Source organism: Parus major, chromosome 3 (assembly GCF_001522545.3).
Source record: "Parus major isolate Abel chromosome 3, Parus_major1.1, whole genome shotgun sequence".
Lineage (NCBI taxonomy): Eukaryota > Metazoa > Chordata > Aves > Passeriformes > Paridae > Parus > Parus major.
In genome coordinates, this window is record NC_031770.1 from 31,883,516 (window position 1) to 31,905,895 (window position 22,380).

At 42.8% G+C, this 22,380-nt stretch overlaps 1 protein-coding gene across 1 annotated transcript; it reads right to left on the reverse strand.

Annotated features, from left to right (window-relative positions):
• Positions 1-6,816: 6,816 nt before the first annotated feature.
• DESI2 (desumoylating isopeptidase 2) lies at positions 6,817-21,263 on the reverse strand. The gene is made up of 5 exons (XM_015621916.3): positions 21,012-21,263; positions 14,665-14,737; positions 12,700-12,793; positions 12,061-12,202; positions 6,817-10,215 (listed from the first exon to the last, which is right to left on the reverse strand). The coding sequence occupies exons 1-5, from the start codon at positions 21,048-21,050 to the stop codon at positions 9,982-9,984; spliced, it is 582 nt and encodes a 193-aa protein (XP_015477402.1). The 5' UTR covers positions 21,051-21,263; the 3' UTR covers positions 6,817-9,981.
• Positions 21,264-22,380: the final 1,117 nt, after the last annotated feature.

Sequence of the window (22,380 nt, forward strand, 5' to 3'; positions counted from 1 at the left end):
CGGCTGGTGCAGGAACTGGAGCCGTCTGTGATGGAGAGTTCCTCATGGCTGCTCTGGAGAGTGTGGTCACTGTCTCTGCTTGCTGCAGGCCCAGAGCCCCTCTCCTTCTTCACTCGGCAGTTTCTGGTGAATTCCATCACGGCAAAACCTGCAGCCAAGCCAGGAACCGGCCCGGCCCAGACAGGGCTCAGGGCAAGCCCCCCGCAGGCCCCATCTCCCAGCTGGGAGACGCAGCAGGCCCAGCCCGGCCCCCGCCCGGCTGCATGGCCGGGCAGAGAGCGAGAGGCTGGAGCTCTGCTACCTTTCACTGCCAGGAAACAAAAAGAAAAAGAGAGTTCTGGTTTTACACTTTAAGGTAGGGTTCACAAGTTGATCTCACTTTTCAATGGCCTAAACTGCTGTCAATTCTCAGCAATGACCGATAATTGGTCAGGAGAAAAGACTCTAGGCAGTTCCCAGCAAGTTCAACTTTCTTAAAGGCAAAGTAACTCCATGACACTTGCATGTAAAAGCAGGTCTTTGGCAAATCGTGTGTCTGCTCATGCTGTGTATCTTCAACGCTGCAGTTACATTTGTGAACTACACACTTCTTCCATAAACACCAGATATATCTTCTGTGGGGTTTTGTTCTTCCTTTGATGGACTATAGACCATCAAGTTCTGCTTCTAAATTAAGAGGTATCTGATTGCTTATTAGTTGTACTGGAAAGTTCTTTATGACTTCAGTAATTAGTGTTTATACTCCCCAGGTCTATGTAGAAGCACTTTAACATTGCATAAGAAGATTAAACACTCTGCAACAGAGTATGCATTGCTCCCAGGATAGTTTTACATCCCCAAGTTTTGTAGAGCCTCACTGAGGGAGTCTTTCCAGAAATGGGTTCATGGGTAACCTTATGTAGTAATTTTGAGTAGATTTCACAGCAGAGATGCAGAAAAATATCCACAGGAAGATACCAGGATCATGAAGCTCTGACTGCACCAAAGAACTTTTCAACTAAAAACACTTGTTTGTTAGTGCTATGTCATTTGCAGGACTTGTAAAAAAAAGTTTGATGACTGATTTGGCTGCCTTCCTCATTTCTGTGTTATTGACAACATTTCTGTAAAATGTTGGATCAACTTCTAGAAACATCAAAATTCATGCTAGAAATGAATTCCACCCTACTGGCATCTGTTTCCAGATGTTCTTTGTGATTTGCCTGGTTATTATCCAAGGCTGTTTTCTAGCTGAAGGTATTACCTGCAGATGCAAGCAGTGCATTAAGCTGAACAGGCACAGGGTTGTCAGCACATCTGTGACAGACAGATGTCACACACATCTGTCCTGCCTCCTTCCATGGGAGATGTGAGTCACTGCTGTGGTGGGCACAGCTGGTCTTCACACCACTGGTCCTGATCATTGACCACAGGCCTCCATCACACTGTCTAACATGGGCTCTGGAGTTTCTCTTGTTAGGTTAAATACCTCTTTATACTTTCATGGACTCCTTCCAAATGAAACTCAATTGAGTAATTAATAATATGGAGGGAGAGTTAAGCTTTTTAAATTCTGCATGCTTTTGTGCCAATTATTCCATCAAAGACTGGCTCACTTTGTTGCTACTGAGCTTCTCAGCAAGACATGACCTTGGTTTATTAAATAATACATTTATTTCTGACAGCAATTTATATAAGAGTAGGCCTATCCAACAAGACTGATGTTTGACCACTCAGTAGTACAGTTTGACCACTGTACTAATACAGTGTATTAGTTTATACACTAGTAAACTGAATAAAGAGTCCCCTGCTCAGTACCTGGCAGTCTCACAGTGGCTGTACTTGTCTCTAAGCCACCATTGCTGCCTTTACTATTTCCACTCAAGGTGCTGCAGCACAGTCTCCTTGCAGCCTCTTGTATATCTCACCACATTGCTGGTGCATCTGCTGCTGGCCTGGACTTTGCAGGGAAAACAATACATTTCTGCCTCCAGAGATGGCAACAGCGCTGCCTCTCATGCTGGTGTGAGCTGTACCCATCAGTAAGGGGCTAATGGGGTCTGAAGTCTCTGCTCCTTTCTTCTCCACCTCCTCCTCCCCTTCTCCCCTGGCTGGAGTTTGGGGCTGCACAGGCTGTTAGTGACACAGGGCAGGTGGTGCAGGCTGTCCTGGTGTACCTGCAACTTCTCTGAAACTGCTTTTACAACACATGCAGGGCAATACAGTGATGAGTCTCTCTGCTCCTGTTAGAGCAAAGCAAATCTGTTAGCTTTAAGTCTCAGAAGTAATTTTCATAACATCATTTCTGCAGCAGCTAGTTTCCATGGAAACCAAGAAATGACTGGCAGCATGCATAGGAAAGAAGACAGCTGACCTGATTGTCCTTCCCTGGCCCCTGTGGATGGGCTTCCCTCAGTCTGCACATGCACATCCTTTGCTGATTGCTGTGAGATGGACAAGCCCAGACTCAAAGGCTTCAACCCATTCCACTGGCAGCAGCCTGAGTGCAGTGTCTCTCCTGGCTGCTGCACATCCTCTTCATCCTGCTTCTCAGGGCAGCTTGTGCTGCACCCAGGAGAGGAGGGCAGAGGGAGGAAGGGTCTGTAGATGTTTTCACCCCGCTTCCCACCCCTGTATCATTCCTAGGCCTCAGCAGTGATAGAAGGACTTGTGGTAAGCTTTGAATGTGCATGTGTCCCTTTCTTTTTGGCCCCCCCAAACCCATTTACTTCACATACTTTGTTCACTTATTCCACTGCTGCTAAAATACTCCTGTAAGTCAACTTGTTGAAGGTGTATACTTATAATAAAGTCCTACATGCATTGCATTGAATTTACAAATATTCTTGGAATTCTTCCTAACTACTACTGCACTCCAGGTGAAGATTCTGTTCCCTGTGGTGTTCCTTAAGAAGCCACAAACCTATGTCACAGTCTTCAGGAGCTAGCAGTTTTGTCTGTGTGCTTGGGCAGAGAGAGGGGACTTGACTGACCCAGGCTCAGCTGCAGCTTTTGGTTGCATTTCTTCGAACTGCATTCTCAGTAAACCTCCCCAGATGATAAGGAAGAAGTGTTGATCAGCTCATGACACAGTCAGGGAAGAGAGTCGTGACCAATAGGATTACCTGGTCTGCAGGTAAAAAGCAGATCCTCAGAGACCATTTAGGAAGTTGTACATCGCAGGGACTGAGGGAGAAAAAGTTGACTCTCAGGAGCTGACTGCTCTGGAACTGCTGTACATATAGGTCATGCCACAGGCCAGGACCAGGAAGATGTGTAGTCAAGCTCTGAACAGATTCCATTTTGTACATAGTTCAATTCTGCAGTATTAGTTTATTATCAATAAATAATGACATGTCAGTTTATTTAGTACAAAAGCCCTTTTTTCTTTCTCATTTGGAGACAGCAACATTAGCACCAATAATCACAGCAATATTAGCACCAATCGATACACCTTTGAAGCTCAGTGCCAGCTGGTGAGGTGCTAGAGGCTGCCTGTCTGTCTGAAGGATGCATTGCAGGTTCCCACGCCATGCTCATCCCTACTCTCCAAAAGCATGGGATAAGCACAGCATCCCTGGGGGCAATTCACAGCGTGGCATTTCACCTGGGGAGCGTTTGTGCAGGGAGCCATGGGCAGAGGCAGTGCTCTAGGCCATGGAGTCTGTTCTTCCTTTAAACCTCTTAAAATGCACAGAAGCCACAAGGCTCCTGGAAGGGCAAAGCAGCTTAAAGAAAGCAACTGCAGAGATGAGAGCATCCACAGAAGCTGGGCACTCCCTGAGGTGTTTCTCTGCCCTCAACTCCAGAGTGCTGGAGGGAAGAGCAAGCCTGGACAGCCTCCACAGTGCTTTTACTAAACTTTCCAAGTCTCTCTGACATAAAAAATAATTGACCTTTACAGTAGCATTTGAGCCAGCTACACTGACATCAGCTCTTGCTAGTCCTCACTACTCAGTTCATGTTTGCTTAATGGCATGTGAATTAATTCACTGCAGGATTAGTGACACTAATACCAGGCTGGTGCATGAAATTTAAGATGCAGAGCATCTTTTGGTTGTAAAAAAACCACAACAAATCAAAGGAGGCAAATGCCAATGCTTTTGGAAATCTTCACTTTTAGGATGCTATGACTGAGTAATGAATGAGCTGAAGTACAGAAGAAAAATAAACCAAATTCCAGCTATTTAAAGGCTCAGCAATTCCTTCCAGGCAAAAAACAAGCAGCTATTGTGTGCTGGCACTGGGAGGGCTGGGGGAAAACAGCATTTCCCACAGGCAAATTAGGAATGGGAAAATCAGGACAAAACCCACAAGCCTCTGCAGCCTGAGTAGGGAACACAAGACATTTTCTGTTCAACGTTATTTGTGTTGTCATTAGGTGGGTTTAATGGGGCTTTATACTTATTCTGGGAGGAAAGGTGCTGGCTCTGCTTGAGCTAACAGTAATGACCGTTCCTTCTTGGGAAACATGAGGGAGCATTTGCTACATCACTCAGGCACTCACTGGGAACAGAGGGTCTCCTCCACCCCCATCCCTTCCTGGTGAGGGAGTTTGGACATGTTTCACTGGAGCCTGATAAAAACCTGTCTGTGCCCTGTTTGGCCAGGGGGCGTCTGATTCACATCACTTGTCTCACTGTACAGGAGGACCCATATTGACCACCAGCCACACTGGGACTGGAACAGAGCTCCACAAGGGGTGCCTTTGAAAACCCCACACTTCTACCCCACAGCTGCCTGGGGCAGCAGACAGGGTATGCTTCTGGATGCAGATATCATGGATGTGGGAAAGGCTTCTCTCATCCAGGATGGCTTGTACCCCTTCTTAACTCTCCTCCCATGCTGTCATGAGCCCCAGCAGGAACAGTTCAGCAACACAGTCCTGGCTTCCTGAAGTTCTGTACCTGGGTGCCTTGTTTCAGGCTGTGTAAAAGTGAAATGGGACAGAGAGGTAAAAACAGCTCCCTAAGGAGAAATCATGAGTTAAATGCAATGAACAACAGCTCCTGCAGGGCAGACATGAAGCCCCTCCTTCACCTTCACTTTGTCCAGGAGACACTAACAGGGATTTCTCTCCTTTCACACTAACACACGGTCTGGAAACAGCACAGCAGGTGCAGCAGGCTTGCTGCTTTGAGGATTCCAAAACCAACAACTTTCAAAAGACCAGGAGAACTGCTGATCACCCATCTTAAACCTGCAGAAGGATCAGTGTTCCCTTAGTTCTATGAGTCCCATGCTGCTGCTCAGAGATGGATGGGGTGTAGAGTTGCTCCGGTATGAGCAATGTCTCTCTCTATGGAGACCCAGAGATAAATGTAGCCTCTGTCATGCCTAAAGCAAGCTAAAACTATTCCAGTGAAGGATCTTGCATTTCTTTATGTCTAGATCCTGGTTTAGTTGTTTATATGCTAATTTTAATGGACCTGATAATGTGAAAAATACAGAATCCCTACTCCAGCCTTGCAGGAATGGGAGCTGCCAGTGGAACACAGCTGCTCTTCCAAAGAACTGCCATGGCTTCCCTGACAAGTTATTACATTGACAAGTTTCAAGTTTTTTATGATCTGATTTAGATCAAACCACAAGATTTCAGAGAAATTTAGGAACTGTCTAGTAGTTATTTCCATTGCACTGCATGAAGCACTGAGAAAGAATGCATTCATTCTGGGAGGGGGTGATAGGACTAAGGTGCTATAGCCATGAAAAACCTCTGCCTGTTGTGAAGCTGTTCCAATGACAAATTTGTCATATACTTCTGCATGGCTGAAGAAACTTTTAGAAAATAAAATTTCATTTGGAACATGTATCTTTTCTTCAAGAGCAGCTCCATTAAATGCAGCCACTCACCCACTAGCAAACAATGCAGCAGATACTTTTGTGAATTGCTCACCTTCCTGGAAGCTGATCAGCACTCCTGGCCACTGGATGCCAGAAGTGAGTTCATCTGGAACTCACATTAGTTTTAACTGATGAACTATTGTCAAGTTTCCTTTCAATAGGTTACAAGTTGCTTAAACTCTCTTGCAGGTTTGCTGGTGAGGAAAACTCAGAAAAGGGAACACATCTGCATCTGGGCAGCTTCTCCAACAAGTCAGGCTCTAGCCAATGTTCATTAGCAGTGCACATGGACATGTCCTGCTCAGCATGCACAACATGGCAAAACACACCCCCTTCCCAGCTATGGGGAGAGATGGGTAGGGACAACACCAGCTCGGACAGCCACAGGACAGCATTCCCATTTACCAGTGCCCTCAACTTGCAGACAAACCTCTCTCTGCTGTTAAAATACATGAACTCATCTGCCCTTTGCAAATTCCAGCACCAACACCTTTCAGTGCTGTCAAAGCATGTCCTCAAGGGCTGCTGCCAACTCTGTGCCAGAGCCTGGGATGTTTGGGGAAGATGTCTCACACAAACCAAACTGCAGCACCTGATGCTCATGTCAGCCTAAAGCTTAACTACAGGAAAATCTTGGATAGTCTCACTGTCCTTCAAAACCATTGCTCAAAACCAAACATCAGCTTGGGTGGCACTGCCAAAACAAGCTGTAGGTACAAGTAACACACAGAGCCAACTTTTTTTTTTATAAAAGTATTTTTAATAAACTGATGGATTTAAGATGCTAGACAACTTGTTGCCATGTACAGGTAACAAAAGTCAAAATTCTTTGAATTTTATACAAATACTATGTAGTAAACTTGAATGCAAGTTTACAAAAAATGCATCAGTGGATATTCAGCTTGTAACCAACTTCCAACAGTGAAAATTATCATCTATCAATAGTGATCAGAATTGCATTGCAAATTTTAGAAGTAATGCAACTATGTTTTGTTTTTTTTTTTTTACCAAGCCACTCTGAAGTTACTGGTGCACACTGACAGTACATTGGATTTTTTTTTTGGCTTGCTGAACAGAAAATGGCATTTAAATAAAATGACTGAGTGAAACAATGTAATACATATCAAAAGTACTATCTCACAGAAAATTAAGAAAGAATGAGAAAGTAAACAGAGCAGAACCCTGAAGTAGTGATATTTTTCTACCCGTTTTGATGGAAATGATTCCACAGGTGTCCAGCTTTCTCACAGCATTTTGAAGTGTTCTAGTCCTAGCACAGTGTGGTCATTAGTAGACTAAAGTAATCCCTGCTTGGCAGTAATGCTGGTGAAAGGTAACTTGCTCTATTGCTAACAAATCAGAGTAACCACTGGCAGGGTGACTTCTTGCAGGCATCCAGCAGAGGCTGAGCTGACAGCACATGATTGAAATTACAGCACTGCTCGCTTTGATACAATACCCAACAGCCTTCAGGGTTCAGGTGTCAGTTTCCTCACAGGATTTACAAATGGATGGTTTCAAAACAAACAAAAAAAAAGTCCTTATGGAGCATAAGACAGTATTTTCACCTGTACAGCTACCAATAAAGTGAGTGTTTTTGTTACAAACTTTCCAGTCTGCTTTATAAAAAATAGTCTTAGTTTTACTTCTAAATAAAAACTGTGCTGTGATCTGTCACGTTCTTGCATTGTACATGCTGTAATTGTGTGTGTTAATGAAGGTGTAGAGATTTGTGACCTAGCGCTCTGGATGTATCAGAAGCCTAAAAAGCTGATTTTGGTACATAAAAGGTAGCAATGAAAATTCAGTCCATTTATTTTTCCTAAAGCATAGGAAAAGCTACAGTACTTCGCTAGATCAGTGGCCTCAACCCTGAGCTGAAATAAAGGACCTGCCCTGGCCAAGAGACTTAGTCACATTACTACCACAGCTGCACAGCAGAGACAAAATAACCTGTCTGCAGCCTGTTACTTGAGCTGTGAGTAGTGCGAAATTCGGTTCTGTAATGCTTGAGAGTTGACTGGAGACCACCATATTCATTTTCACTACAGGGAAAAGAAGGAAAGGAGAACTCAAATTCAGAGTGGAAAGCACTCAACAGGGAGGGTCAGTATACCCAGCTTCTGGATATCAAACAGAGAATGAAGTTAGTGTCAGACTCACCAGGTCTTAAGCGTTTCCCACTTGGCAGAAGAGATTATTAAAACATGTACCAAAATACAGTTAGGGAGACTTTTACTACTATCTCTTTCCAGAAAGAGATTTACTACTATTTCTTTCCAGAAAGAGTCTCACTTGATTTCCCCCTCACTACAACTGAGCATATCTCTCTCTCTCTGTACTACACTGCATCACAAAAGATAAGTGAAAACCTGAAGTCTATCTGATGAAGGATTCAACCCAGGTGGCAGCAGAAAAACTTCCATTTGTTTCTAACACAAGTTGGAGCTGGCAACCGTAAGAATTCTTATGATGATACAACTACTGCACCTTCCCATAGGGTTCAATGGCACCACTACCCATGGCCAGGAGCATTCATAATATGAAGCTTTTTGCCTCCCAAGAGGACTTTTTTTTTTTGCTTTTAAACAGCAGAAACTGCAGAGTCAGTATTTCATTCAACAGAAAAACTAAACCCAGCAAAAGACTGTAAATAAAGCTCATAAGAATAATTCATATTTCTAGTAATGCACACTTCTTAGTGAGCTGACCAGTTTAGGGATGGTATGTTTTTTGTTAGGTTAAGGCAGCAAGTCTTACAAAATACTCAAGCTCACCTCCCTCATGTTTGTGCTACTGTAGCCTTATGTGCACAATAGAACCTCACTAATTTACACTAATGATTGGAAGAACAATTAATTCTCTTGGTAAATGAACAAGAATAAGGCATTCAATTATATATTCTGATCACTAATTATAATTTAGCTCTAATTATAATCTACCAGCAAACATACTTCTGTGTTTTAGAAAATAGTATCTCTTACTTTCAGATATAATTATGTGTGCAGATTAGTGGGTTCTGCTGTGTAAACACGCAGGTGCATAAGCAATTTTCAGGTTTCTCTTCATTACATCTGGAAAGAAAGTTAATGCCACAGATAGAGACTATGGGAAAATAAATTAGGATTTCTCTATCATTTGTGCGGATATGCACAACTGGGCAGTAATTTATAGCTCAAAACAAGAAGGACACAAATGTTTACAAACTCATGTGAAGCAAAATCAGCAGCAGGAAGCAAAGGCCATTCCCCAACCATAAATGGCTTGTTTTACATGATTCCAAACTATGTGAAACAAACAAACAAAAAAGAAATACAAGTACTAACTTGTATATAAAAGTCTGACATCAAGTAAAGCAAAGAAGTGAAACATTTGTTGATGCTTCTAGCAAATGATATTCACATGTTTAAATCCTGAAGTAAACTGCAAGTAAAGACACAAGACAGGATGAAAACTACATGGCTGAATTGAAAAAAAAAAAATGGATTGATGTGCATTGCAATGAGATAGAAATTTCCCTTCATATGTGCAAAAATCCAGTTTCATTAATGTAGAAGTCATACTTCTAGGAACAGATTTTAGACCAAACCAGTCTCCCTGCATCCTGCAATCTACTTGCTTACACCAGCCACTTGAAGCGCACAGTACCCTGTTCACATATATAGCATTCTGCAGTTTCTGGCATTCCTCAATTTAATGTTCTCCTGCCTTAAATCTTGAAAACAAAAGGGAAAGTTCATCCAGGGCATTATACCACTGCTTTTGATTTATATCAACAGTGAAATCAAACTTAAATTCTTTCTTCTTCCATGGTAGCAGGAGTCCTTGCAGGACTTGTAAACAGCAGTACACAATACTGTAAACAAATAATTTAAGTTCTGCTTTATGCAAGATGTTAAGTTAACGCAAGTCTACCAAACAGGTGAAAATGAAAAGGGTGGCTTCACACAAAATCCTTCCCTTTTCTCCCAGCAATTCCTTTCACTATGTAAATAATCCTGAGCTGAAACAGGGGTTGATGAGAGCTTTTTTTTTTTTTTTTTTTTTTTGCATATAAAAACAATGTTCTAGAGTTGGCTCTCATGTTCTGTCAGGAAGTCAATTGCTGAAGAGATCAAACTGAAGTATTTCAAACCATTTGCTACTTTGGAGGAGGACTTATAATTTGGTGTGGCGTCCAGTTCTAGACCCAGATGCCGAGCTTGCCAAGGAAGCTGATGCTGCTGCATCCTCAGCTTCCTCCAGCTCATCGTGTAGCTCCTGGCTAACACTAGATTGGAGGGCTGCAGGAGTTAGCCACTCCTTTGGCAGGCAGCTCTGGAGGAAGGGTATACAAGAGCTGAAGTAGGCAAGGCGATTCACCCATCGTGGAATCTCTTTTCCACAGAGAATCTATGGGGGAAGGAAAACAAAAGAGTTAATTTGTTTTCTGGATTCAGCAGTAACAAAACTGCAGTACTGCAAATAAAAAGCAAAAGCTACAGCAGCCTTACAGTTTACATATCACAAATGCCAGTCAAGAAGCACCCAAGTTGGCTGCACTATGACAATTTTCCATCAGTAACAGCAGCATTCCAAGTCCCATAATGACACCTATGTTCCACTGTGAAAGCTGGACACATGGTTGGTTCTATGATTTTCTTAGAAGTCCTGAAAAGCCTAACTACCTCACTATTTTTTAACAACTTCTATAAAAGACACAGAAATTAGTTAAGCTGTGGTTTCTCTTCAGTGCTAATTCCTCAGAAAGAGAAATTGTAGGAGAAATCCCACTATTACAAAAAAGCACCCTGAAATCAAGTGGCCAGAAAGACAGTGTTAATACCACAGCTGTATGGAGTTACACACACAGTTTAGGCCCTTTACTGTGGTGGCCTCTGATGACTTCCACAGGACGTCACTATCTTAAAACACAGGCCAAGCACACACTTCAGTTCACTGAACAAGAGAACAAGAACAAGAGCTGTACAATGGACAGCTGAGTTCAACACCTCAAAAATTTGTAAAGTTGCATTAAGTACTTATTTTTGACTGCACATCAGTCATTAAATAATTTTGTTGTCACTATTCAAGGAGTGAGCTACTTCACTTAAACACCTCCACATTCACTTCTGGTATTACAGTGCAAATCTGGAGAGCATGAGCATTACTCTGCTGTAATTGAGCAGCATTTAACTTGCAATTATACCCCAGTTTTATAGCCAATTTGAACACTAAATAGGACAAGACCTAAAACAGAAACAAGATGACCATGCAGATGAAGAGTATGGCAAAACCCTAGCCATATAGGCCAGATTTCACACCAACTGCAGCTTTGTCAGTATTCTACCCTATTTACTTGTACCAGCATTGCACATGAATCATCATTTCAATGAAATTTTCTGCTACCACTGAAAGATCAGTCTACATAAAACACAGGCTATACAGTAAGTATGCATTAAGTATTTTGGAAAAAAAAAAAACAATTAAAATCTATGGAAGTTCACATGGGAAAATAGCCATCCTTGTTTTGGAATGTTTCAATGAAACATCAGAGTAAATTCTGGCAAGCAGAAATTGTCAACTATCAATGAAAATCAGAGTTTCCATTCCCCTCTTTGTCCTGAGTTACTTGTTCCTGACCCTTTCCCTTGTGTGGATACACATGTGAATGATCAAGCATTCAATCATATTGGCAAACTGATCTTGTTACAACAAAGCCCATTTGACTCCTCGGTCAAATACTTTGCATGACCACTCAAGTATCTACACAACCGGGACACGGGTGCTGGCAGAGCAGCAATTTAACAAAAGCCTTTCAAGCAGAAGAGTAACATTTATCTAAGTAACTTCAATGCCTTTGCTGTTCTTTAACACTAGATCATAACTTGGAAAATTATTTACAGAGTGATGGTTCTGTAGGGAAATACAAATAATCTGATAAAAAAAACATGTAGTTCTACCTTCAGTAGCAATCCCTGAAACAACTAAAATTATTTTGAAATCTTGTTAATACTTTATTTACTAGGTATATCTTTAGGAAGGCACCTCTGCTCTAACACAAACTATGTATGACAACAACATTTAGCAGCAAAATCTGATGCTTCAGACATAAGCACAAATACAACCTGAAAAATTGCCCAAGGCAACAGAGACAGGAAGTTGAAAATTAAACCAAACGTTACAAAGGACTAGAAGGAGATGATGCTCTGTAGCCACCTGTGAAGCACCTTTCTATAGACCTTCATGTTTGTTTACCTCAGATAAAGCTGAAGAAAAGTGATTGCAGTTTTTGTGCATTAGGTGATAAGCATTTCCTTTGAATTCCTTTCCAAGCTCTTCGACTATTTTTTCTATATCATCTTCCATAAAGTCAGTACTGCCTAGAACCACAGCCTCTCTAGAAGAGAAACGGAGAGTAGAAGGTGATCAGTCTCCCATGACATAGGTGGACTACTGTTCATACACTGCTCAGAAGCCATTCCACTATGGGTAGCAAGAGCTTTCTGTTCTCCAAGAATAACAAAGGCTCTTTCTATTCCATTTTATGGCATCACTTCCATCTTTATAATGAGAGATTATGCTTGCTGATTACCCACCTTGAAAAAGTTACTGCATTGCTTATGCTGCAAGAGTAATAAAAGTTAGCCACAAGTCCACAAAATTTGTATACATTTCAGGAATTGAATGGTATGCTAAGAAAGTTTTTTGCTGTAGACACTTCATTGTCTCATAACCTCTGTCTATTCCATTTTTCATTTCTATGCAAACACATGCATTTCTTAGAAAGTCAGAAATCCTGAACAATTCCATACATCTCTGCTCAAAAATAAATGCAATAAATTGTCTTTTTCAGGTGCTTTCTCAAAGAGCAAGAAAATAGGTAAGTTTTCTTACTTAAATTTAAATGTTTCTCCTAGCTCAGAAGCATTTCCTGGTGAAATCTCGAATATTCCAGAAAAAGGGTATGGATGACCACCATAGGCAAATTCTGAAAGAGAAAGCTTAGATTTAACAAAACCAGCATCTGATGACAGTAAAAGACAGCAGAGCTCACTGACTGGAAGGTGGCTTCACAAGGATCTAAAGCTAGCAAGTAGACATGTTATTTACATGGGGAGCAAATGAAATGAGCTGGAAATTAATAGTTTTGTCAGTTACTACTCAGCCTAAGTAAAAACCAACAGGAAACTTCCTACATCAGTGTACAGGTTTAACTTGAATAACTTTGCAGTAAATAAGTACATATTGTTTTCACTGTGTGAGCATTTATAAGTTAAACTGGACATCTTTATACATACTTGTCTTTAGAATTCCACTTACATCTAAACTGGGGATTCAGAGGTCTGCTGGCACTTCTATTCAGTATACACTACAGTCCTCAATGTGGCAGTGGATAGTGGCCTAATAGGTTCTTTAACTTTCTTGATTTGCAAGAGTTCAATTGTCACAAGTTCTTTATTACAATAAGTAAATCAGTGCATGCATCTCAAGTCTGCACATAGCATCTGCTGGCTTAAGCACTCACACTACATGAAAGTACCATGGTGTGCTGTAGCTTCCGTCTGCATCTGTAAGATAACAGAGCCTGCCACACCCAGAGTGTAATAAAAAGCTTTTAGCATGGCTTCACACTTCCTTTCCTCAAAACTCCTAACACATCACCCAAGTCTAGCACTCAGTTTTGTGGATAATCTTTTTAACAACAGGTTAATAAATAAAAGGTTTGATGTGCCTTGAAAAATGCAAGTCATTGTTCTAGCAGGGGCATGACCTGCTATATGAGAAAGCTTCTATAATCCCAACAGGAAGGGAGGCACATGTATTTGGCACAGCTCAAAAATTGGGTTTCAGGCACAGCACTATTAAGAGTCAGGTCTTTCTGGGGCAGATTAAAACAAATTAGAAAAAAAAGTTTTAACAATAAAAATAAAAAGGTTTTAAACAATAATTTAATAATAAAATATTTTGTCAGTTTGTTGCTTTGGTAACACTTGCAAAACCAGACAGAATGTGATCATTACAGTAGCTGAAACATAGTTTAAGATAACTTTGGGCAGTGTGGTCTTTGGAGTGCATGCCTCTCCTTTTGCTCCTTCCCCTCACCTCCCAACACGTTCCAAAAAAACCCCACTGCAGTAGATTTTCCTTCTTTAACTGGACTTCTTTCAGCAACACCATCACCTGAGAGTGTCATGATACTTAGGGCAGAAACAGCTCAGACCTGACCCTGTGCTATGGCGTGCACAGAGACACCTTCTGACTGCAATGCAGGTTCAAAGTGACCTGAACAGAACAGGAGGCTGTAGCACCCAAGCATAACCTATTTAGCAAAACTGGAAAGCATTGCTGCTATTTATCACAAGGGCATCTTTTATGAACAGCATGCATGGGATGCCTTTGAAAGAAACTGTCTCTGAAACAAACAAACCTACCAAAATGGAATAGACTTTTTCCTGAGAATCACGCAGTGTTAGGTGTCTCTCTGCAACAGATTATTGTTGCTGTAGTTAAAAATTAACTCCTTGCGCTAAGTGCTGACAGAAAACTGAGGAAAGGATTCAACCATGCTTACATAAAGCACACATTTTTTTATGTAGGTTTTTAAAAGTATTTCCAAACCTAAAATAAAGATTTATATGCCTGGCTGAATAAGTTGCACACTTTTTCATAGCTGCATAGCTTTATACAAAAGAATGCACAAGCTACCAGATTATTCACATTCAAGGTTTTTTCCAGAGGCAGATGAGAAAAGAGATGAACAGGTTTCAGGAGCGAGGCTCCCCTCACTACCTGAAAAAATGCTTTTTAAATAACAGTATTACTGAAACAAAAAGTAAGTTATGATTTTCTTGTACATACCTCTGCCATACACCTCTATACCTGAATGAAACACTCCAATTCCAAGGGAAGAAGTATATTCATTCATCCAATACTAAAAGAAAGGAAGGAAAAAAAAATCCCCAAAACTCTAGTTAGTTTGCAGTACACATTTATCTTCTCAGAGCAGACTGCTCCCCACATCAAAAGCATTAAACCCTATCACAAAGTATTAAACCCTATCACAAAGTGGAAACTGCACAACCCATTTTACAGGAATAGAATGCCACTAAAATTCCCCAACCATAAGCAGTGAATTAATTCTATTAGGTTATATTCCAGTGTTTTAGTGCTGTCAAAGTTTGTCAGCCAAGGAGTCTGTACCTGGGAGAAATCCAGATCAACCTTCTATTTGTCAACAAGCTGTAAGTTGCAAACTTTGCCATTAGGTGGAATACATTCTAGAATCAATTGCTGCAGTTTTAAGGAGCACATTTTTCTTCAGAGTACACTGGAACATAGGACTGAGAGATAAACACACTGACTGTCATTAACAGTAATCACCACACCTGCTTAAGAACAGATGAGCACAAGACATACTCAGGGATGGACTGAAACTACCTTATTATATTTTGTCCTTCAATACTCAATTAGAGGTCACCATACAAGAGACAAAGCTCTCTCCGGGCTGCTGATGCATGGAGCTCCAAACATGAGGTTTAAGTCCTCTGCATAGGTTTGACACTTATTTCCAATATATTACATGTATTGTAGCCAACAAAAGAAACAGATGCATTTTAAAAGGAATCAGAAGTGTAAATTTTTTAGAAAAGGGAAAAAATAGTGAAGACAGAAAACTTCCCTCAGTGCTTTGTCTTTTACAAAAATGCACCAGCAGCAAATGTCTATCAGAAGCTAACTGTTACCCTCAACACCTGAAAGATACAGAACTCTGGAAAAGGAAAACCTCAAGGTACTCTTTCCCTATCTACATCACCACCTTTAAGGTATCAATCTCCAAGATGAAAAGATTTCAAGTGACACACAATTTGAGAAGGAACCTGAAACAAAGTCTAAAAAATAAAAAAGCCTCAGTTGTGGCCTTAAAAACTGAAATTGGCTACCAAGAAAAAACATCTATCTTCTTCACACAACCTGTTGACATAATCAGTGTTTTCTGATGCAAAGCCACTATGCAGCACAACCGATGATAAAAACGTAAAAAGTTGCAGGTGTCACACTTGAAGATGTGCTGGCTGAAGTCAGTGTGTAATTTACAGTGCCATTGAAAACATTATAGTGTGTAAGCTTTTTGTCTCCCAATAAAAATGATACACTATACCTCAGGTTGACAAACTATTAAAATAAAAATGAAAACAAATGGCAAAAAGAGCACGTCATGCCAATAGTTACAAACAGACAAGCCAGCTGTGGGAAATTCTGTCAATATGAATTAAGAGAAGGCATATTTTGTGCCTTATATTTATTTAAAGATCAATTGTGATACATGGATAAATTTTGTTTAAGACTAAACTTTACCATTTGCTTTAATTTCTGGCTTTGTCAGTGTAGTGCTATGCTTAGCTAGTGGCGTATGGATGACTACACAAAATCATCACCTTAGTCTATTTAAATGGCTTAGCAGTTCTTTCCTTCTACCCCCAGAAAAGAGCAGAGAGCAAGTCTGTATGAACAAATTACATCCAGAAATATACTGTGCTAATTTACTCTGTATAGAAAGACATAGAACAGGGGGAATACAAAGAGAGCAAGGAAGGAGAAGGATGCGAAGACTACTCATCTTAGTGGGTTTGTGAGCATAAATAAAAAAGATTCTAATCATGAGGAGAAATCAAAGTCCCCAGGAAAACAGAAGAGCTACTGCAACATCAATGTGTTCTAGTTCTAAAGCCCTTCCTACCCCACAGTTTACCAGCTCACCATTTCAAAACACTTTCAGGTTTATATTTATAGTCAAAACCGTAGGCACAGTCAAAGTACAGATTGTCATCACTGGAATAAAGTACGTTTGCTTAATGGGAAGGTGTAACCAAGTGAACCTAATCTAGAACTGAGCTAGACAGGGTCTCTGGTGCTCTAGTCTGTTGCTCTCCTGGACACTTGTGGCCAGGAAACTCAGAACCTGGCTGCTGAATTCCAAACAACCTACTTATCACATACCCATTGGATCTGTTAGCAAGGTTATGGCTGCTCTCTGAAAACAGAGCAAAACTTACACAAGATACCACACACAGTGGGACAGAATAAAGCCTAGTTGGTTATTAGACAGAAAAAAATGAGGGTAAAAAGTATTTACTCCCTAGCCACAGTCCCATGAAACCAAACGAAGTATTGGAAGGAGAGAGAAATGTGAGTCACCAAGCCTTCTCATTGATCTGGACAGAAGCAGATGAACAGGATGGAAAGCTGATCCAACACGGTGTTCAGCACAGCCTGCTACTATCCAAGCACATGCTCCTCCTTACTGGTGCCACCTAAACACTCGGAGCTGGCTACACTGCACAAAGTGAGCACTGGTGGCAAATAGAACCAAAGTTAGCAGCTTTGGAAGAAGTGCCTGAAGCAAGCTGGCACTTTGCTTCATATTTCCAGTAAGAACTGAATAGGTTAATTGAAGATAAAAGAATTTCAATGAGGCAGAATTACTTTCCCCCTAGGAACAGTAATTATATATAATTATTACTTAATCTGGATGAGGTATTGGAAGGTTGGTCCCACTTACTCATTGAACAAAATGCCTTATCTCGCTGAAGGATGAAATGCAGGACAAATGCAAGAGTGCTGAATTTGGCTGCAGCTGAAAAGATTATATACAACTTGCAAAATAAAGATTGTAAATTAAATTAATCTGTGTAGCTCACTGGTTCAGTAACATGCCCAAACTGATCCCAAATCCTACATCCTTGGTTACATTACACAAACTGGATTCCCTTTAGTCTTGATATGGATTTTGCCATAGTAGTATGGTGCAATCCCATATTCTCAATATTTTGCAATACGTCAGTCTTGTAAAACAGGATTTCAGGTTTAATCTGTCATAAGGAAAATTTTAAAGAAGTATTTTTCTATCTGCACAATAAAGTCATGCCACTACAATGAAAGAAAAACACTAATCCCAGTGCTTCAAAAATATCTTCAGAGCTTTCATTTACATTAATACTTTAGCTTGTTATCACCTTATTTGACAAGGGAAAAAATAGAATACTATTTGGGCACAAAAAAACTAGACTCCTAAAAATAGCAGTTAGTTAAAATGAAGCCATAAAGTACTCCAGTTCTCAAAACACAATATATCAAAGCCTTCACCTTACCCTTTTAATGATCATAAAAGATGTTCAAAGGCATGAACTGTACCACGTAAATATGCCCTTAAGCTTCTCTCTCTCCATAAAGTTACCACTACTTGAAAGTTGACTTTCTTCTACAACACATGCATCCCCCCCTCCCACTCTGGTTATATCAAAGATTTTTGCTTTTTCAAGCAGAAAGGACATTGGAAGGGTATATCCTCCAAAAACAACCAGCTCAGTCCTGTAAGGAGTTTCAACAGTAGCAAGGTCACTTAGTATTCCCCTGCATACTTAACCAGTGCCTGGGAAATGAAGCCACAGTTTACATTCAGGTTAAAATAAAGCTGTTCGTTTTTATAGCTATGTTGGTTCTGTCAACCAGGTGAATAGTAGTGGTCTCTTGTTCCAAAGGAGAAACCAAAAAGCCCAATTCCAAACCCATTTTCAAGTGACATGGAACATCAGAAGCAAACAGCAAACCTGCTAATGTGTCAAATATGCAGTTGGCACGGTTTGGTGAATAAACAGAACTTCAAAACTGCTATTACAGAAGACTCCTCCCTTCTTCCACCCACTCCTAGTGCCCCCAAATAAAGCAGTACCATTGATTTCGGCTGTTGTACAAGCAGTAAAAACTGCTATGCAACATGAAAGTGAGGCTTTGGTTTCAAACAAATTTCAGATGGACTGAGATGTGGTTTAGCAGGAGTTTGATGAAAGATGTACACTGGTGGTATCTTCCAGACATCACACAAACCTGTGTTTTTCTCACCAGTTTGAAGGCAAACTGTTTCTCTAATGGTCAAGTAAAGTAGATATCATTACAAAACAACAAACAGGACTGAAGCATGAAAGAGAAGTATTTTCCTTAGTGGTTTCATCTTATACTATGTATAATCTGTGGTGATGTGCAGCTTCAACCATTAAAGTCACCCCTACAGGTAATCAAACATCTGCAAAATGTGCTTGACTGCTTCTTCTGGAGAGCAAGTTCCTTCCACAGATGGTGGCATCAGAGATTGTGTGAATTCCCAACAGAGGCAGAGCCCCAGTAATAACAACAGGATAACCAACAGTCCCTAATGTGTCCTTAGGAAAAACATGATACTAGCTTTCAGGAGCACACCCTTCCTGTTGCTTTTTTCCCCTGACTTCCCTCATGTCAACCACCAGCCTTCCTAGAATGGATGGAGTAAAACTGATCACAGCAATTCAGCTCTGGAGGAAAAAGAAAGGATGTTGTGAATGAAAGAGTAGACTATGACAAGAGAAAAAGAAACAGTATGCTGAAGTCACACCCCACCAGTGCTACCATCATAGTGAGAATGGAGTTTCTCAGAGGCCATGGCACTACTTTCCAGGCAGGCATTTACACAGGAGTCAGTCCTGTTAAGGTTTCACAGCCTGCCTGTGAACTGGGCCCACTTTGTACAATTAAGCAAGTTTTTGTGAGAACAGTGGGTCTTCCATTTTGGTGAGTCAGAAGTGCGTCAAGCCTTGACTTCAAAGATATTCTCATGTAAGAGTCATGAAACCAAAGTCCTACTTCTTCCTCTGTACAAATATTTATTGTTAATAAATGTAAAAACATCTTTATTTAATGCTAAAAGAGATTCCCCAATATATGTATTTGCACTGTAGTCCACAGAAGTAATATATATGCATGTGACAGGGCATCGGCATCCTTCCCTCCTCAAGTCTGGTATAAATAAGGCACACTGTGACTTTTTCTCATATTAGCATCACATATGAGCTCAACCAGGTGAGCAAAGACCCCTTCTTTTGTCCTCCCACCTATCAGAAAATCACTGTGAACAGACTGTTCCTGTCTCCCCTCACGGTCTATAATGAAGGAAACCAAAATCAAGGTAACAGGCTATACTCACCGGAGAGAGAGCATGGGCAAAAAAAATCCTCAAAAAAAGGGACACTGATTTCTAAGGTAAGTATTAGAGTGAAAGAAAGTAATGGCAAAAATCAGGCTAGTTGCTATGATATTGTAAATATATTTGATTTCAAGAAAGATAGCTCCCTACTGATTGCTACTAAGCATTTTAGCATTTGAATGTAACTGTTCCCAAGCAAAATAAGCTGTATTTTCTCACTTCCAGCAGTCACTGACATTACACTATATACCTACACCCCTTCAAAACAGAGTAGGTTTACTTTAAAATGGTGGTGGTAGAGAAGCCTATCCAAAATAAGATAAGTAGCACAACCACTGTCACCTGAAGCTAGTTCTCCATCTTACTGTCCTCCTATCAGGAGACTCACAACTTGGTCAGAGAAGTTACTGCCACTCATTCTAATTTCCAGCGACTGAAACGCATTAACGGATAATATTTTCTTATTGCTTATCCAAACCTCCTGTTCCATGCAGGTACTTACACCTCATTTGTTACCATGGCATTTGAGCAGCTTCCAGCTGAACACAAGACAATACCACAGCTGCTATAGGTGACACCTAAAGATTATCCAGAAGGAAGGTGAGCTCATACGACTGCAAATCTAGCTGAAGCAATCCTTTTATTTCTACCAAGTCGAAGCCATAACAAAGCTATAAAAAATTATGGTCTAGAAAGAAATCACTTTACTGACACTGTGCTAAAAAGCTTTTATCCTTGCAGAGACAGAGGTTTACAACCCTCCTGGAAAACTGGACCCTTTTCTGGTTTTCATGGGCAGAAAGGCAGGGCCTCTCCGCTGCTGAGCTTTGGGGCAGTGGCAGAGGGAACAGCACAGCCCAGGGACGCTCAGGGCAGCGAAAGTTTCCCCCGCGACACGGAACAAATCCACCTGTCACTGGAACACCCGGCCCGGCAAACTTTTGTCACAGGTCACAGAGGGGCTGTAGAAATCATCAGACCTCCCAAAACACCGCCCTCGCCCTCCCTCCCCTCCCCGGGTTCATTATGTCTCCCGCTCCACCAGCTCCCTCGGGGACAGGCATGGAGAAGGGCAGGCAAAGTTTCCAAGCCGCCCTGGCCCCCGCAGGGCAGGGCAGGACACTCCCCGCCACCGCCCCGCTGGGAGGGGGCCGAGACCCCCGCCCCGAGCCGCGCCGTGCGGGTGGCTCACCATGTCGTAGACGTTCAGGATCACCAGCTGGTTCGCCATCGCCGGCGGCCCGCGGGCGCCCCCCGCCCGCTCGGTCGCTCCCGCTGCGGCGCCGCTCAGGCCGGCGGCGGGGCGGTGCGGACCCCCGGGGGCCGCTTCCTCCTCGTCCTGCCTGTTGCTGCGGGGCGGCGGGGGGCGGCGGGCACCATGGAGCCGCCGCCGCGGAGGGACGGGGCCGCGCCCCCGGGAGACGCGCTCAGCCCGCGGCCGGCAGCGGGGGCCGGGGGGCAGCAGGCGCGGGCCCCACCCCGGTGGCGGCGGTGCCGGTGGCGGGCGGGGAGGAATGAAGGGAGGAGGAGGGAAGGGAGAGGCGCCGGGCCGGGCCGCGCCCTGCCTGGCGCCGGGCCGGGCCGCGGGACGGCCGGGCAGCCCCGCCGACGGGCGCAAAATGGAGCCGCTCCAGCCCGCCCCCAGCGCCCAAGCGGAGCGGCACGGCCGCGACTACAGCTCCCGGCGCGCCGCGCGGGAATGCGGGCGGGAATGCGGCTCCCGGCGTGCCCGGCGCCGCCGCGGCCCGCCCCGCGGCCTCGCTGGGGTCCGGGGCTGTCCCGCGCCGTGGCTGCTTTTCCTGCCTTGTCCCAGCTGCCTCCTGGGGAGCTCTCCGAGGCGGCTGAAGAACGCTGCTGTGGCTCCTTCGAGCCTCTGGGGGCCCGGCCCGGCCCGGCCCCGCCGCACGGCTGCCCGGCTGTGACCGCCTGCCCTGCCCCTCCCCGTGCCCTGCCCGCCACTCTTGCGCCTAAGGTTGTTGGTTCCCAGAGGAGAATTAGTTCCCGGCCTGCGTGGTTGCCGCGTTCACAGCATCCCCCGGCACCGCCATGTCACGTTTGAGTTCAGTGAAGAAAGGAAATTTTAAGTGGCTCGGCAGAAAGAACGTCTGAGCCGTGCGGACCTGGGGATAACCCACATGTGGATGCTGGTGAAGACATGGGCGCTTCTAAGGTGGCAGGCACCTTCCGGGAGTAACCTTGCAATGTTAGCTTCATCAAAAACCTCGTTAAGCGACAGCAAAACAAAAATCCATTTGTTAAAAGCTGGAGAAAAATAAATGCATTCTTTCTTCCAGCAGACTAAATTTTATAAAGACAAGTGGTGCCCCTTCTTAGTGCTTTAAAAAAGGTGCTATTCACAGCAGGCCGTGGATACCCTTGAGACGTGCTACAGGACCTCCTGGTTGCTCCCACCCCGGAGGTGTCCTGGCTTCCACTATCACTTCTGGCTGCAGACAGCCATTTAGATGTTTAGCCCCTCTTAGCTAAAATTCCAGTTGGCTGCTGAGCTCCATTTTGTGTGCAGAACAGCTTTGTCCTTCGAGTACTACAGCATAGCTGAT

Excerpts from the sequence above, each read along its gene's own strand:
- DESI2 (XM_015621916.3), bottom strand. The coding sequence starts at position 21,050 with ATGGCGAACCAGCTGGTGATCCTGAACGTCTACGACATG. Across the intron at positions 14,738-21,011 it reads TCCTGAACGTCTACGACATG|TATTGGATGAATGAATATAC; the intron begins GTGAGCCACCCG and ends CCTTTCTTTTAG. Across the intron at positions 12,794-14,664 it reads TATAGAGGTGTATGGCAGAG|AATTTGCCTATGGTGGTCAT; the intron begins GTATGTACAAGA and ends TTTCTCTTTCAG.